At 49.6% G+C, this 13,368-nt stretch overlaps 1 protein-coding gene across 1 annotated transcript in view; it reads left to right on the top strand.

Moving 5' to 3' along the window:
* The window catches only part of LOC141052980 (uncharacterized), a 177,737-nt gene that overhangs the window by 147,282 nt on the left and 17,087 nt on the right, over nt 1–13,368 (top strand). Inside the window, 3 exon segments of the mRNA XM_073550308.1 lie at nt 76–199; nt 283–380; nt 3,052–3,142. Of these exon segments, the coding sequence (XP_073406409.1) occupies nt 76–199; nt 283–380; nt 3,052–3,142 (313 nt within the window).

Below are 13,368 nucleotides of genomic sequence, written 5' to 3'. Positions count from 1 at the left end.
GCTGGGAATGCTGGGACACTATACAGTAACACTATAAAGGGATCAGAGTGATGACGGTATAAATATATTTGTCAGGTTCCTATAAGGTGTCAGGATGTTGCTGTCTATTTCTCCATGGAGGAGTGGGAGTATTTAGAAAGGCACAGAGATCTGTACAAGGACGTCGTGATGGAGGTTCCCCAGCCCTTCGCATCACCAGGTAATAAACAGCACTAAATACACACAACTCATAATTATCTGTATATAAAGAATTAATTCAGTCCCTGTATGTGTTTCCTCCAGTTCTATCCAGTAAGAGGACAACACCAGAGAGATGTCCCCATCCTCTTCTTCCACAAGACTGTAAACAAGAAGATCCCGATGTTCCTCAGGATCATCAGGTAGATGGAGAGAAGATGTCAAGAAATTTCCCTTATGATGTGCATACATATTAGTCCATATAAACCTTATCACAGAAGGTCACACTCCGTAACTGAATAAGCCAGACAAACAAACCAGATACAATCCAGAGTGTATATATCAAAATTAGAATAGACAATAATTTATTTGTAAGTCATAACAAGAACAATACTCAATAAGAATTAAAAAAACAAATGCCTAGTGTCAACAAAGGAGATGCAGCCGTGAAACCTTAATGATTGACATTATCTCATATAAAAAAAAAAAAAATATATAGCTTCACCGTGTCCTATATTATGATTCAGTTCGTCTTGCAATGTAGTGGGTCTCCAGCCAATAGTCGTGACTTGCGACTTATCATAAGAAAGAAATTTTGGCGAGTCCCAAAAATAGATAAAATCCTCAAATTTATTTCAAATATTTTAAAAGATCATATAGGTTGGAGATCTCAACGCGTTTCTGGCAAGAGCCCTTATTCACTGAGATACAGATTCCTTATGATACATGGTATAAAAACAAATGGTAACCAACCATTGATCAATGAACACACGTTAGCAATCAATCACATTTTGAGAATAATTTGCATAATCAGCAAGCTAGATCCCCCCCCCAAAAAAAAACCTCCATAATCAAACCACCGGAATTTAATGTAGATAGATGTTTTTATACCATGTATCATAAGGAATCTATATTTCAGTGAATAAGGGATTTTGCCAGAAACGCGTTGAGATGTATCCCCAACCTATATGATCTTTTAAAATATTTGAAATAAATTTGAGGATTTTACCTATTTTTGGGACTCGCCAAAATTTCTTTCTTATTATCTCATATAGTAGTATACTCAGGATAATCATATGCATAGTTAGTTTTAGTTTTCCTTGTACATGAATACAATTTGTGAGGTATCTTTTACCCCCCATTTTTTATCCATTGGTTCACCACTCAAATGCCAATAGGCTGTCATCTTAGCTGAGGCTATCTTTATGCAGTATTGCACTTTAGTCTTGGTTTAGGTACTTGTGTGGGCATTATTTTATTCTCTGACCATCCCTACACCAATGTTCCTCTGGGTGTCCTTCACATGCACTGTGTTAATTCTCTATGCACTGTAACATTTTATTAAATTCATTGTAATATTTTGATTCTCTTTGCACTGTAGCACTTTATTAAATGTATTGTAATGTTTTATTCATCTGTTTTGATGATTCATCAATTTCACATCTTTTATTCCCATTTACTAAGTAACGTACATCACTCTTCATCGCTAACTGTCCACCGTCAATGCATTTTGAAGTGGAGGTGCACTTTCCTTTTATGCACTGCTATGCAGTCATGGCAATTATTCATTTACTTTTTCTTTTATCTGTGTATTTTTCTGCTGTTCATATTTCATGTGTTAGATTACCAATAATAACCCTTATATATCTTTAAAAAAATAACAATATGTAAGGATTTTATACACCTTTTATTCTATTCCCTTACCTATGGATTAATAGTAATTATGAAAACATTATATACAGTAGGTTAGTAGTCCACATAGCATCCCTTTAGTCATTTCTTCACAGCGCTGGTGACCTGGCTGTGCACAAGTGCTAATTGAGTCACACGCTTGACGATCCTGCCTCAGGTAACAGATGGTGACGTTGACTTCCGCTCGGCTACGGCCTGGTGGAATGCATGCATTCCATCACAGCCGGAAGCAGCAAGTCCATTGCTTTACAGTGACACCAGCTGCTGTATACTGATAAGGTTCTAATTTGATCATCAGGATCTGTCGATGGGCACATTTAATGTTTTGGTAGCGTTCCATTGGTACTTGGGCTATTTAAATACTCCTGAATCTCTCCACCTAAGCACACACCAGGAAGAAAAATAGGCGAAACGCGCGTTGGGGTAGAAGATGCGGCGGCCACTTAGCACTTTGGTTTTCTTACCAGGTAAAAGCATATGCAGTAATCATGTTAATTTATACATGGTATGTGTTTAGATTTTGGGTTTTATTGCTACTCCAAAGCCTTTTAGACAAATAGTCCCTAATACATGCACTAAGGCACTTTATTGTAGTAGAAAAGGTACTTACTTTATTGTACTATTACCTCTTATTTTTGACCCACATATACATGCAGACATTGCTATCCAGAACCTGGTGTCATTAGGCATATTCCCTACTTCTTCAGTGTAAGGCACTGAGCTTAACATTTAAAAAAAAGTATTTTCCTTATTGCAATTTGTGTTTGGATAGTCTCCACAGGACGAGTAGAGTAGCTTTTTTATGCATATGATTATCCTGAGTATACTACTATATGAGATAATGTCAATCATTATGGTTTCTTTGCTGCATCTCCTTAGTTGACAAGAAGCATCTTTTTTTTAATTCTTATTGAGTATTGTTGTTATGACTTACAAATAAATTATTGTCTATTCTAATTATGATATGTACACTCCATTTTTATCCAGATTGTATCTCGTTTGTTTGTCTTGCTCATCTAAGATGTGTAGATGACTGTGAAGGTCTTGTGCTCGGTCTTGTTTTATCCACCAGTATTATATGTTTTATACTTGTGTAATGAGAACGGTGGAGATGGCAGGATTAGAGCTGATCATAGATGTGACTTCTCCATCTGTCTGTGACTTTTACAACATCTGTTTCAGGGTGAAGATCTGACCCATATTAATACTATAGAAACATTTGTGATTGGTGATGAGTGGTGTAAAGAGGAGATTAATACAGATGCCTTCCAAGGTGAGTAGTAACCACTAAATGCAGAGAAGTCATAGATTCACTGGGTTTTACAATTTTATGTTTAATTTTTTATACTCTGTACTCTCATATTTAGTTGTATATTCTACACTTATTAAACATGGATAAAAATGGCTAACTTTTAGCATAATATATGTTCTGTATTTATAATATGAAGTATGGAAATGATATATGTCTAGGTGAATGAGACTTATGTCTTCATCATCTGCTACACCAATTTGGGACAGAGCAGCCAGTTCTACCTCATCCCAAAGATGTTTTATAGGATTAAATTCTGAAGACTGAGAATGTCTGGAAGCAAGAAAAAATCATGGTCATGTTGCTGAAGCCAATCCATGACTATACTACCCTAAAAGAGGGCATTGTTTTTTTGCCACAGAGTAAGCAGGGATGAACTTGGCTGGTTAAAATGCCTAGCTAAGCGCTACTGTCAATGGGTCTGTCCACAGGTAACAGAGGACCCAGGTTGTGCCAAGAAACATTCCTAACATGCTTGGGCTGGTCACACTTGACAGGAAGAATTAATCACAGTCCTGCCCAGCACTTCTGTGACCTCACATATGGCAGCTCTCTCAGGAGCTTCACTATTGAGGCTTCCTTTCCTCCACACAACACAGACAGAGAAAAAAACTGGCTGGACATTTAACTCCCTCCAGCCACACTCTGGAGGTGGAGATATGGTGGGTAGGTGTCCCGCCCATCTCTGACCTACCCACCATGAAAGCCAAGCCCATATAGCAACTTGATTGCTCTAAGCACATATCATGCTGGAGAAACACTTACGGCTTTCGCATCACGCAGCTAAGCAACCTTTGCGATGTAGGTAGGGTAACCGACTGGGGGGAGATCCACTGCTTACAGCGAACAGACTCGAGACGGAGACAGAATTGTGTCCAACAGGTCTTCTTTATTGGCTGTCCTCACGACAACCGTAAGAATACACCGCAGCAACTTCACATTTCTCCGTACACAGGCCCGGGTACCTGCACCTTCTCTGTCGTAGTGGCGTCCCTCGCGGCTCTTCCGCTGTGGCTGCCCTAGGCCTATCTACCGCCAGCGTTTCACCAGTCCGAGTATGTCATCCGTTTGGTACCCCTGTGGTACCTCTTGTCGGGGCCACCCCCCTTGACCTTCTGTTCTCCTCAGTCCCTTCTAGAAGCTCTCCTCTGTTGTCCATCTTCTCTTTCTCCTCTCCTCTTGAGCTCCTCTCCCTGGACCCCTCTGGAACCCTCTCTCTTCTTTTTATCCCCTCTCTCACCCTGGGGATTTCCCTCTCAAGTTCCTGTAACCACGCCCCCCATGACTGCAATTTCCTAAGCCATAAGCTGCTGTTTAGCCCTGTTCTAACAGCTCTCTCCTGCCATGTTGTGGTCAAACCCTGGTATTACACTTATTCTCCACTTTTCCCAGCTGTTTCCCTTCTACTAATACAAACGTCGATCTAAAGTGTACTAAGCACCTCTTCTCCCTACAGACAAGTTTGTACGTCAGGTCTCCTTCCTCACACTCCCCCTTCCTTTGTCTATTGTCGTCCTCGACAATCTCGTTCCCTACCTTTGTCGTTCTGAAGCTTTTCCTCCGTCTGTTGTCGGACCATTTGTTGAGCCAAACCCACCATACGCGGGGGCCGAACCAAACCGGGACCACCATGCTCCGAGCAGCCTACAGCTGCCCGCCGGCGCGCATGCCACATGACAACTTCTTTCTGGTTGGGCTAGGTCCACCCGGACTACTCTACGGGTGCGTACCTCCCACTGCTCTCCCCTTCTGTCACCCTCCTATTCGGAACGCCATGACCGAGGCCCTAACCTACCAGGTCATCGTCAGCGTCCTCCTATCCTTCTGGGGTGTACGTGGTACCGGGGACCTGACTTAGGCACCACTGTCTGGTTCAATTTCTTGTCTCTCTGTCCCGTCAATTTTAAATAGTCATGGTCGGCGTCTTCGTCACACCTCGTACCCGGGACCTGTTGAACATTTTCATACATTTTTTTAAACAGGTAACATTCTAAACCTACTATATTTACTATGCATAGTTTCAACTATACTATTTGCAATAGGTACAACAATTGCCTCTTTTCTTGCAACATTCTACCTTAATTATCAACCTAATATGCTATATTTAAACTATTTACTAGTTCTGTTACCCACCTAACAGACTACCTTTAATATCTATATATAACACGTACATCATTCCCTTCATCATATCTACATCCATCATTACTATGCAACACTCCAAACATTATCAAAACATTTTTCGTTAACAACGGTGCGCCCTCTTCCTTTGTGGGAAGTACTCCCATACATCCCTGCTATATCAAGAGGTGGGGGTCTCTTTCCCCAAAGGGACGCGGAACAGTCCCTATGCTGCGCAACAGCGCACAGCAGTCCCAGTAGTCCATTTCTTAAAGGATACTCCCGGCCATCTCCTGACGGCCGATGTTCTGCCAATAACAAGGAACTCCACAGCCGGGAAGCTCCAGGGATGTCTTGAACTGTCCTGGGCCCCCAGTGTTCTTATAGCCCAGGACCTAGGAATTTATCTCCCTCCTGAGAGATGCATCAAAAGGGAAAGAAGGGGCCGAAGATAGTTCGATGGCGCGCATTCCGCTCCATTTTTCTACTTGGGGACCAGGCCCTGGCACGGACCGAAGGGAACTCCGCCGCCACAGCATCGTTGAATAGCAGAAAAGTCTCAGGGGCAGAGCAGGCCTCAGTCGCCCAGGGATTGGCACCTTCTTCACAGGGCCCAGTGACCCCTGGGAATGCCCAGCGCGGAAGCTCAGTGACAGGGGCCCTGAGTCCCATGTCCCCACTGGGGGACAGCGCAGGGGCCCAGCAGTCCACCACCGGTGTGGGCGTGGACGCGCTCATCTCTGTCGACGTGGTGGCTTCACTCCATCCAGCCCCCAGCTCCTGCAGTTCCAACCGCAGGTGAGGGACCGGGGTCGTTGACCCGTGAGAAGCGGAGGAGCTGGGGCCTGCTAGTGTGGACGGCAGACGGCTCCGCAGAGGTGGCAGAGCCCAGCGACCTGGCCGAAGCCGCGATCTCGAGTGGGTCCGGAGCGGCCGCGGACCTTGATGGGCAGGCCGCGGTATGGAGTGCGGCAGAGGCGGCCACGGGTATCGGTGAGCAGGCCATAACCGAAGTCAAGGAAGGGGCGAAGGCAGTCACAAGTACTGGTGAATAGACCGCAGCTGGAACTGTGAGCGAGGCAGGGTAGGCCGCGGCTGGCGCCGTGAGTGGACCAGAGGCGGCCGCAGAGGTCGAAGGGTCGGCCGCGGGGCCTGGCAGCCCGGCCGCCGCGACGTTCCGGAACGGGGTCGAAGTGGCGGCAGGTCTCGATGGATAGACCGCTGCTGGAAGATGGAGCACTGCAGGAGTGGCCATGAGTCGGTTCTGCGCCGGCGACGCGGGAAGTAGCGCAGCTGAGCGGGGTAGCTTGGGATCGTTGGCCGAGGCATCGGTTGGCCAGGTGGGGGCCGCGGTGTCATCCGGGGTCGCTGGAGAGCGGGAGGCCAAGCGGGGAGGCCGAGGGCCGGTGTCGGGGCCGGTCTCGTGCTCGGGACATGGGGGAGGGACCTGCCTGCGGCTTTCTTCAGGCTGTTCCTCCGTTCTCCCAGAGGGTGGTCCGGAGTGTAGCTGGCCTCCGCTGCTCCTCCGCAGCTCCCGTCGTCTGGCGTCCGCCGCTGCTCTTCATCCCGCCCTTCGGCAGGACCAGCCTCCAGGCCAGATAGTTCCGCAGGGACGGCCGGCAACAGTTCCTCCAGTTGCTGCCCCGGGTAATCCACTTTAGCGCCAACCCCCTCCTGCTCGCAGGTCACCAGCGTTGGAGGGGCAGAGTCTTTTTCGGGTTTTCCTCTGATGGCTCCAAACACAGTCCCAATTTGTATTCCACTCGAGCACCATCTTGCAAAGTTTTTTTTTCTTTTCGGATCCGCCTGAAGAAAGCCAGCAATCCACAGTCCAGTTTTTGTAATGCACAAGGAAAAAGCAACTTGGGTCCTTTGGATCTTCTGACGCAGGCTTACCGCTGAAGTTGGAGTATTGGCGGCGGGTATCCTACTGACTACTCCAAATGTAGGTAGGGTAACCGACTGGGGGGAGATCCACTGCTTACCGCGAACAGACTCGAGACGGAGACAGAATTGTGTCCAACAGGTGTTCTTTATTGGCTGTTCTCACGACAATCGTAGCAATACACCGCAGCAACTTCACAGTTCTCTGTACACAGGCCCGGGTACCTGCACCTTCTCTGTCGTAGTGACGTCCCTTGCGGCTCTTCCGCTGTGGCTGCCTTAGGCCTATCTACCGCCAGCGTTTCACCAGTCCGAGTACGTCGTCCGTTTGGTACCCCCGGGGCCTTGTCTGTCCTGCGGTACTTCTTGTCGGGCCACCCACCTTGACCTGCCTCCTCTCCTCTTGAGCTCCTCTCCCTGGACTCGAACCCTCTGGAATCCTCTCTCTCCTTTGTATCCCCTTTCTCACCCTGGGGATTCTCCTCTCTAGTTCCTGTAACCACGCCCCCCATGACTCTGCAATTTCCTAAGCCCTAAGCTGCTGTTTAGCCCTGTTCTCACAGCTCTCTCCTGCCATCTTGTGGTCAAACCCTGGTATTACACTTATTCTCCACTTTTCCCAGCTGTTCCCCTTCTACTAATACAAACGTCCATCTAAAGTGTACCAACCACCTCTTCTCCCTACAGACAAGTTTGTACGTCAGGTCACCTTCCTCACAGCGACACATATCTCCCCTTATGTATGGCAACAGTGACCCTGTCACAGAGGTTATCAAATTACACCCAAAAAACACAATATTCTTTGAAGGAATAGGTTGTGAAGAATACTGGTCAAAAGGGACTTGGCTGGTTAAAATGCCTAGCTAAGCGCTACTGTCAATGGGTCTGTCCACAGGTAACAGAGGACCCAGGTTGTGCCAAGAAACATTCCTAACATGCTTGGGCTGGTCACACTTGACAGGAAGAATTAATCACAGTCCTGCCCAGCACTTCTGTGACCTCACATATGGCAGCTCTCTCAGGAGCTTCACTATTGAGGCTTCCTTTCCTCCACACAACACAGACAGAGAAAAAAACTGGCTGGACATTTAACTCCCTCCAGCCACACTCTGGAGGTGGAGATATGGTGGGTAGGTGTCCCGCCCATCTCTGACCTACCCACCATGAAAGCCAAGCCCATATAGCAACTTGATTGCTCTAAGCACATATCATGCTGGAGAAACACTTACGGCTTTCGCATCACGCAGCTAAGCAACCTTTGCGATGTAGGTAGGGTAACCGACTGGGGGGAGATCCACTGCTTACCGCGAACAGACTCGAGACGGAGACAGAATTGTGTCCAACAGGTCTTCTTTATTGGCTGTCCTCACGACAACCGTAAGAATACACCGCAGCAACTTCACATTTCTCCGTACACAGGCCCGGGTACCTGCACCTTCTCTGTCGTAGTGGCGTCCCTCGCGGCTCTTCCGCTGTGGCTGCCCTAGGCCTATCTACCGCCAGCGTTTCACCAGTCCGAGTATGTCATCCGTTTGGTACCCCTGTGGTACCTCTTGTCGGGGCCACCCCCCTTGACCGTCTGTTCTCCTCAGTCCCTTCTAGAAGCTCTCCTCTGTTGTCCATCTTTTCTTTCTCCTCTCCTCTTGAGCTCCTCTCCCTGGACCCCTCTGGAACCCTCTCTCTTCTTTTTATCCCCTCTCTCACCCTGGGGATTTCCCTCTCAAGTTCCTGTAACCACGCCCCCCATGACTGCAATTTCCTAAGCCATAAGCTGCTGTTTAGCCCTGTTCTAACAGCTCTCTCCTGCCATGTTGTGGTCAAACCCTGGTATTACACTTATTCTCCACTTTTCCCAGCTGTTTCCCTTCTACTAATACAAACGTCGATCTAAAGTGTACCAAGCACCTCTTCTCCCTACAGACAAGTTTGTACGTCAGGTCTCCTTCCTCACACTCCCCCTTCCTTTGTCTATTGTCGTCCTCGACAATCTCGTTCCCTACCTTTGTCGTTCTGAAGCTTTTCCTCCGTCTGTTGTCGGACCATTTGTTGAGCCAAACCCACCATACGCGGGGGCCGAACCAAACCGGGACCACCATGCTCCGAGCAGCCTACAGCTGCCCGCCGGCGCGCATGCCACACGACAACTTCTTTCTGGTTGGGCTAGGTCCACCCGGACTACTCTACGGGTGCGTACCTCCCACTGCTCTCCCCTTCTGTCACCCTCCTATTCGGAACGCCATGACCGAGGCCCTAACCTACCAGGTCATCGTCAGCGTCCTCCTATCCTTCTGGGGTGTACGTGGTACCGGGGACCTGACTTAGGCACCACTGTCTGGTTCAATTTCTTGTCTCTCTGTCCCGTCAATTTTAAATAGTCATGGTCGGCGTCTTCGTCACACCTCGTACCCGGGACCTGTTGAACATTTTCATACATTTTTTTAAACAGGTAACATTCTAAACCTACTATATTTACTATGCATAGTTTCAACTATACTATTTGCAATAGGTACAACAATTGCCTCTTTTCTTGCAACATTCTACCTTAATTATCAACCTAATATGCTATATTTAAACTATTTACTAGTTCTGTTACCCACCTAACAGACTACCTTTAATATCTATATATAACACGTACATCATTCCCTTCATCATATCTACATCCAGCATTACTATGCAACACTCCAAACATTATCAAAACATTTTTCGTTAACAACGGTGCGCCCTCTTCCTTTGTGGGAAGTACTCCCATACATCCCTGCTATATCAAGAGGTGGGGGTCTCTTTCCCCAAAGGGACGCGGAACAGTCCCTATGCTGCGCAACAGCGCACAGCAGTCCCAGTAGTCCATTTCTTAAAGGATACTCCCGGCCATCTCCTGACGGCCGATGTTCTGCCAATAACAAGGAACTCCACAGCCGTGAAGCTCCAGGGATGTCTTGAACTGTCCTGGGCCCCCAGCGTTCTTATAGCCCAGGACCTAGGAATCTATCTCCCTCCTGAGAGATGCATCAAAAGGGAAAGAAGGGGCCGAAGATAGTTCCATGGCGCGCATTCCGCTCCATTTTTCTACTTGGGGACCAGGCCCTGGCACGGACCGAAGGGAACTCCGCCGCCACAGCATCGTTGAATAGCAGAAAAGTCTCAGGGGCAGAGCAGGCCTCAGTCGCCCAGGGATTGGCACCTTCTTCACAGGGCCCAGTGACCCCTGGGAATGCCCAGCGCGGAAGCTCAGTGACAGGGGCCCTGAGTCCCATGTCCCCACTGGGGGACAGCGCAGGGGCCCAGCAGTCCACCACCGGTGTGGGCGTGGACGCGCTCATCTCTGTCGACGTGGTGGCTTCACTCCATCCAGCCCCCAGCTCCTGCAGTTCCAACCGCAGGTGAGGGACCGGGGTCGTTGACCCGTGAGAAGCGGAGGAGCTGGGGCCTGCTAGTGTGGACGGCAGACGGCTCCGCAGAGGTGGCAGAGCCCAGCGACCTGGCCGAAGCCGCGATCTCGAGTGGGTCCGGAGCGGCCGCGGACCTTGATGGGCAGGCCGCAGCCGCGGTATGGAGTGCGGCAGAGGCGGCCACGGGTATCGGTGAGCAGGCCATAACCGAAGTCAAGGAAGGGGCGAAGGCAGTCACAAGTACTGGTGAATAGACCGCAGCTGGAACTGTGAGCGAGGCAGGGTAGGCCGCGGCTGGCGCCGTGAGTGGACCAGAGGCGGCCGCAGAGGTCGAAGGGTCGGCCGCGGGGCCTGGCAGCCCGGCCGCCGCGACGTTCCGGAACGGGGTCGAAGTGGCGGCAGGTCTCGATGGATAGACCGCTGCTGGAAGATGGAGCACTGCAGGAGTGGCCATGAGTCGGTTCTGCGCCGGCGACGCGGGAAGTAGCGCAGCTGAGCGGGGTAGCTTGGAATCGTTGGCCGAGGCATCGGTTGGCCAGGTGGGGGCCGCGGTGTCATCCGGGGTCGCTGGAGAGCGGGAGGCCAAGCGGGGAGACCGAGGGCCGGTGTCGGGGCCGGTCTCGTGCTCGGGACATGGGGGAGGGACCTGCCTGCGGCTTTCTTCAGGCTGTTCCTCCGTTCTCCCAGAGGGTGGTCCGGAGTGTAGCTGGCCTCCGCTGCTCCTCCGCAGCTCCCGTCGTCTGGCGTCCGCCGCTGCTCTTCATCCCGCCCTTCGGCAGGACCAGCCTCCAGGCCAGATAGTTCCGCAGGGACGGCCGGCAACAGTTCCTCCAGTTGCTGCCCCGGGTAATCCACTTTAGCGCCAACCCCCTCCTGCTTGCAGGTCACCAGCGTTGGAGGGGCACAGAGTCTTTTTCGGGTTTTCCTCTGATGGCTCCAAACACAGTCCCAATTTGTATTCCACTCGAGCACCATCTTGCAAAGTTTTTTTTTTCTTTTCGGATCCGCCTGAAGAAAGCCAGCAATCCACAGTCCAGTTTTTGTAATGCACAAGGAAAAAGCAACTTGGGTCCTTTGGATCTTCTGACGCAGGCTTACCGCTGAAGTTGGAGTATTGGCGGCGGGTATCCTACTGACTACTCCAAATGTAGGTAGGGTAACCGACTGGGGGGAGATCCACTGCTTACCGCGAACAGACTCGAGACGGAGACAGAATTGTGTCCAACAGGTGTTCTTTATTGGCTGTTCTCACGACAATCGTAGCAATACACCGCAGCAACTTCACAGTTCTCTGTACACAGGCCCGGGTACCTGCACCTTCTCTGTCGTAGTGACGTCCCTTGCGGCTCTTCCGCTGTGGCTGCCTTAGGCCTATCTACCGCCAGCGTTTCACCAGTCCGAGTACGTCGTCCGTTTGGTACCCCCGGGGCCTTGTCTGTCCTGCGGTACTTCTTGTCGGGCCACCCACCTTGACCTGCCTCCTCTCCTCTTGAGCTCCTCTCCCTGGACTGGAACCCTCTGGAATCCTCTCTCTCCTTTGTATCCCCTTTCTCACCCTGGGGATTCTCCTCTCTAGTTCCTGTAACCACGCCCCCCATGACTCTGCAATTTCCTAAGCCCTAAGCTGCTGTTTAGCCCTGTTCTCACAGCTCTCTCCTGCCATCTTGTGGTCAAACCCTGGTATTACACTTATTCTCCACTTTTCCCAGCTGTTCCCCTTCTACTAATACAAACGTCCATCTAAAGTGTACCAACCACCTCTTCTCCCTACAGACAAGTTTGTACGTCAGGTCACCTTCCTCACAGCGACACATATCTCCCCTTATGTATGGCAACAGTGACCCTGTCACAGAGGTTATCAAATTACACCCAAAAAACACAATATTCTTTGAAGGAATAGGTTGTGAAGAATACTGGTCAAAAGGGACTAAGAGAAAAGACTGAAGTGCCAGATTGTTGCAACAGCTGTGTTAGGCTGGCGGAAACCAAATAATAAAATGATAATGAGGTGCGTTCGCAGCCTGGGGTCCACCGTGCACAGGTGGAATACTGCTGCTAAGTAATGGAGACTATACAGCAAATAATAAATGAACACACGCTGGTTAGCGTCACCCGGCGTGTACAGGCGCAAATTCGGTTAATTCATAGAACTGCGGTGCCGCACCGTGTAGATGCCGAAGCCTCTTAAATTCACAGAGCTCGGCTGGGTGAGAGCTAGTATACAGACACAGGACTCCGCCCCAAGGACACGGTGTTAGAGTCCCTCTAGTCCACTAGCGCTCGGCGCCGCTGCAGCGGAGCCAGCAAGAAACCAAAGGAGAGATAACACACCAGTGTGCACTGCACCGCTCTGGCGGACGCCACTAACAACCCAGAGTGGGGAGGAAAGCGCTAGAGTTGCTACCACTGCTACCTGGCGTGGTACGACAGTGCCCTGAGTGCAGAGGCACAGTCGGACGCTAGTGTGTGCAGAGTCTCAGGAGCACAGTGGCGTGAGCACAGCCACTGACAGGCGCTGACTCTAACCACAAGACCCTAACAGCAGGCACAACAAAGGGTAGGGGTTTCAAATCAGTCAGTCACCAGATACATGCATCCATCATCATACACACCTTAAAGGGAAGGTGCCGTGTTTTTTCATAATTTAATGTAAAAAAGAAAATAGTATAAAAAGATATTGTCCCCTAAGCTTGACTCAGTGGTGTGTATGGTTTTTTTTTTTCTGTAGTAATGCAGCCACTGGGGGCTGCCATCTTACCTCTCTGGCTGCTGAACGACACTTTCCATGCTCATTTACGG

This window comes from Dendrobates tinctorius, unplaced genomic scaffold, assembly GCF_039654945.1.
Source record: "Dendrobates tinctorius isolate UK_male_01 unplaced genomic scaffold, ASM3965494v1 ptg000164l, whole genome shotgun sequence".
Lineage (NCBI taxonomy): Eukaryota > Metazoa > Chordata > Amphibia > Anura > Dendrobatidae > Dendrobates > Dendrobates tinctorius.
Note: the sequence above shows the minus strand (reverse complement) of the source record. Positions and strands in the feature narration are given on the sequence as shown.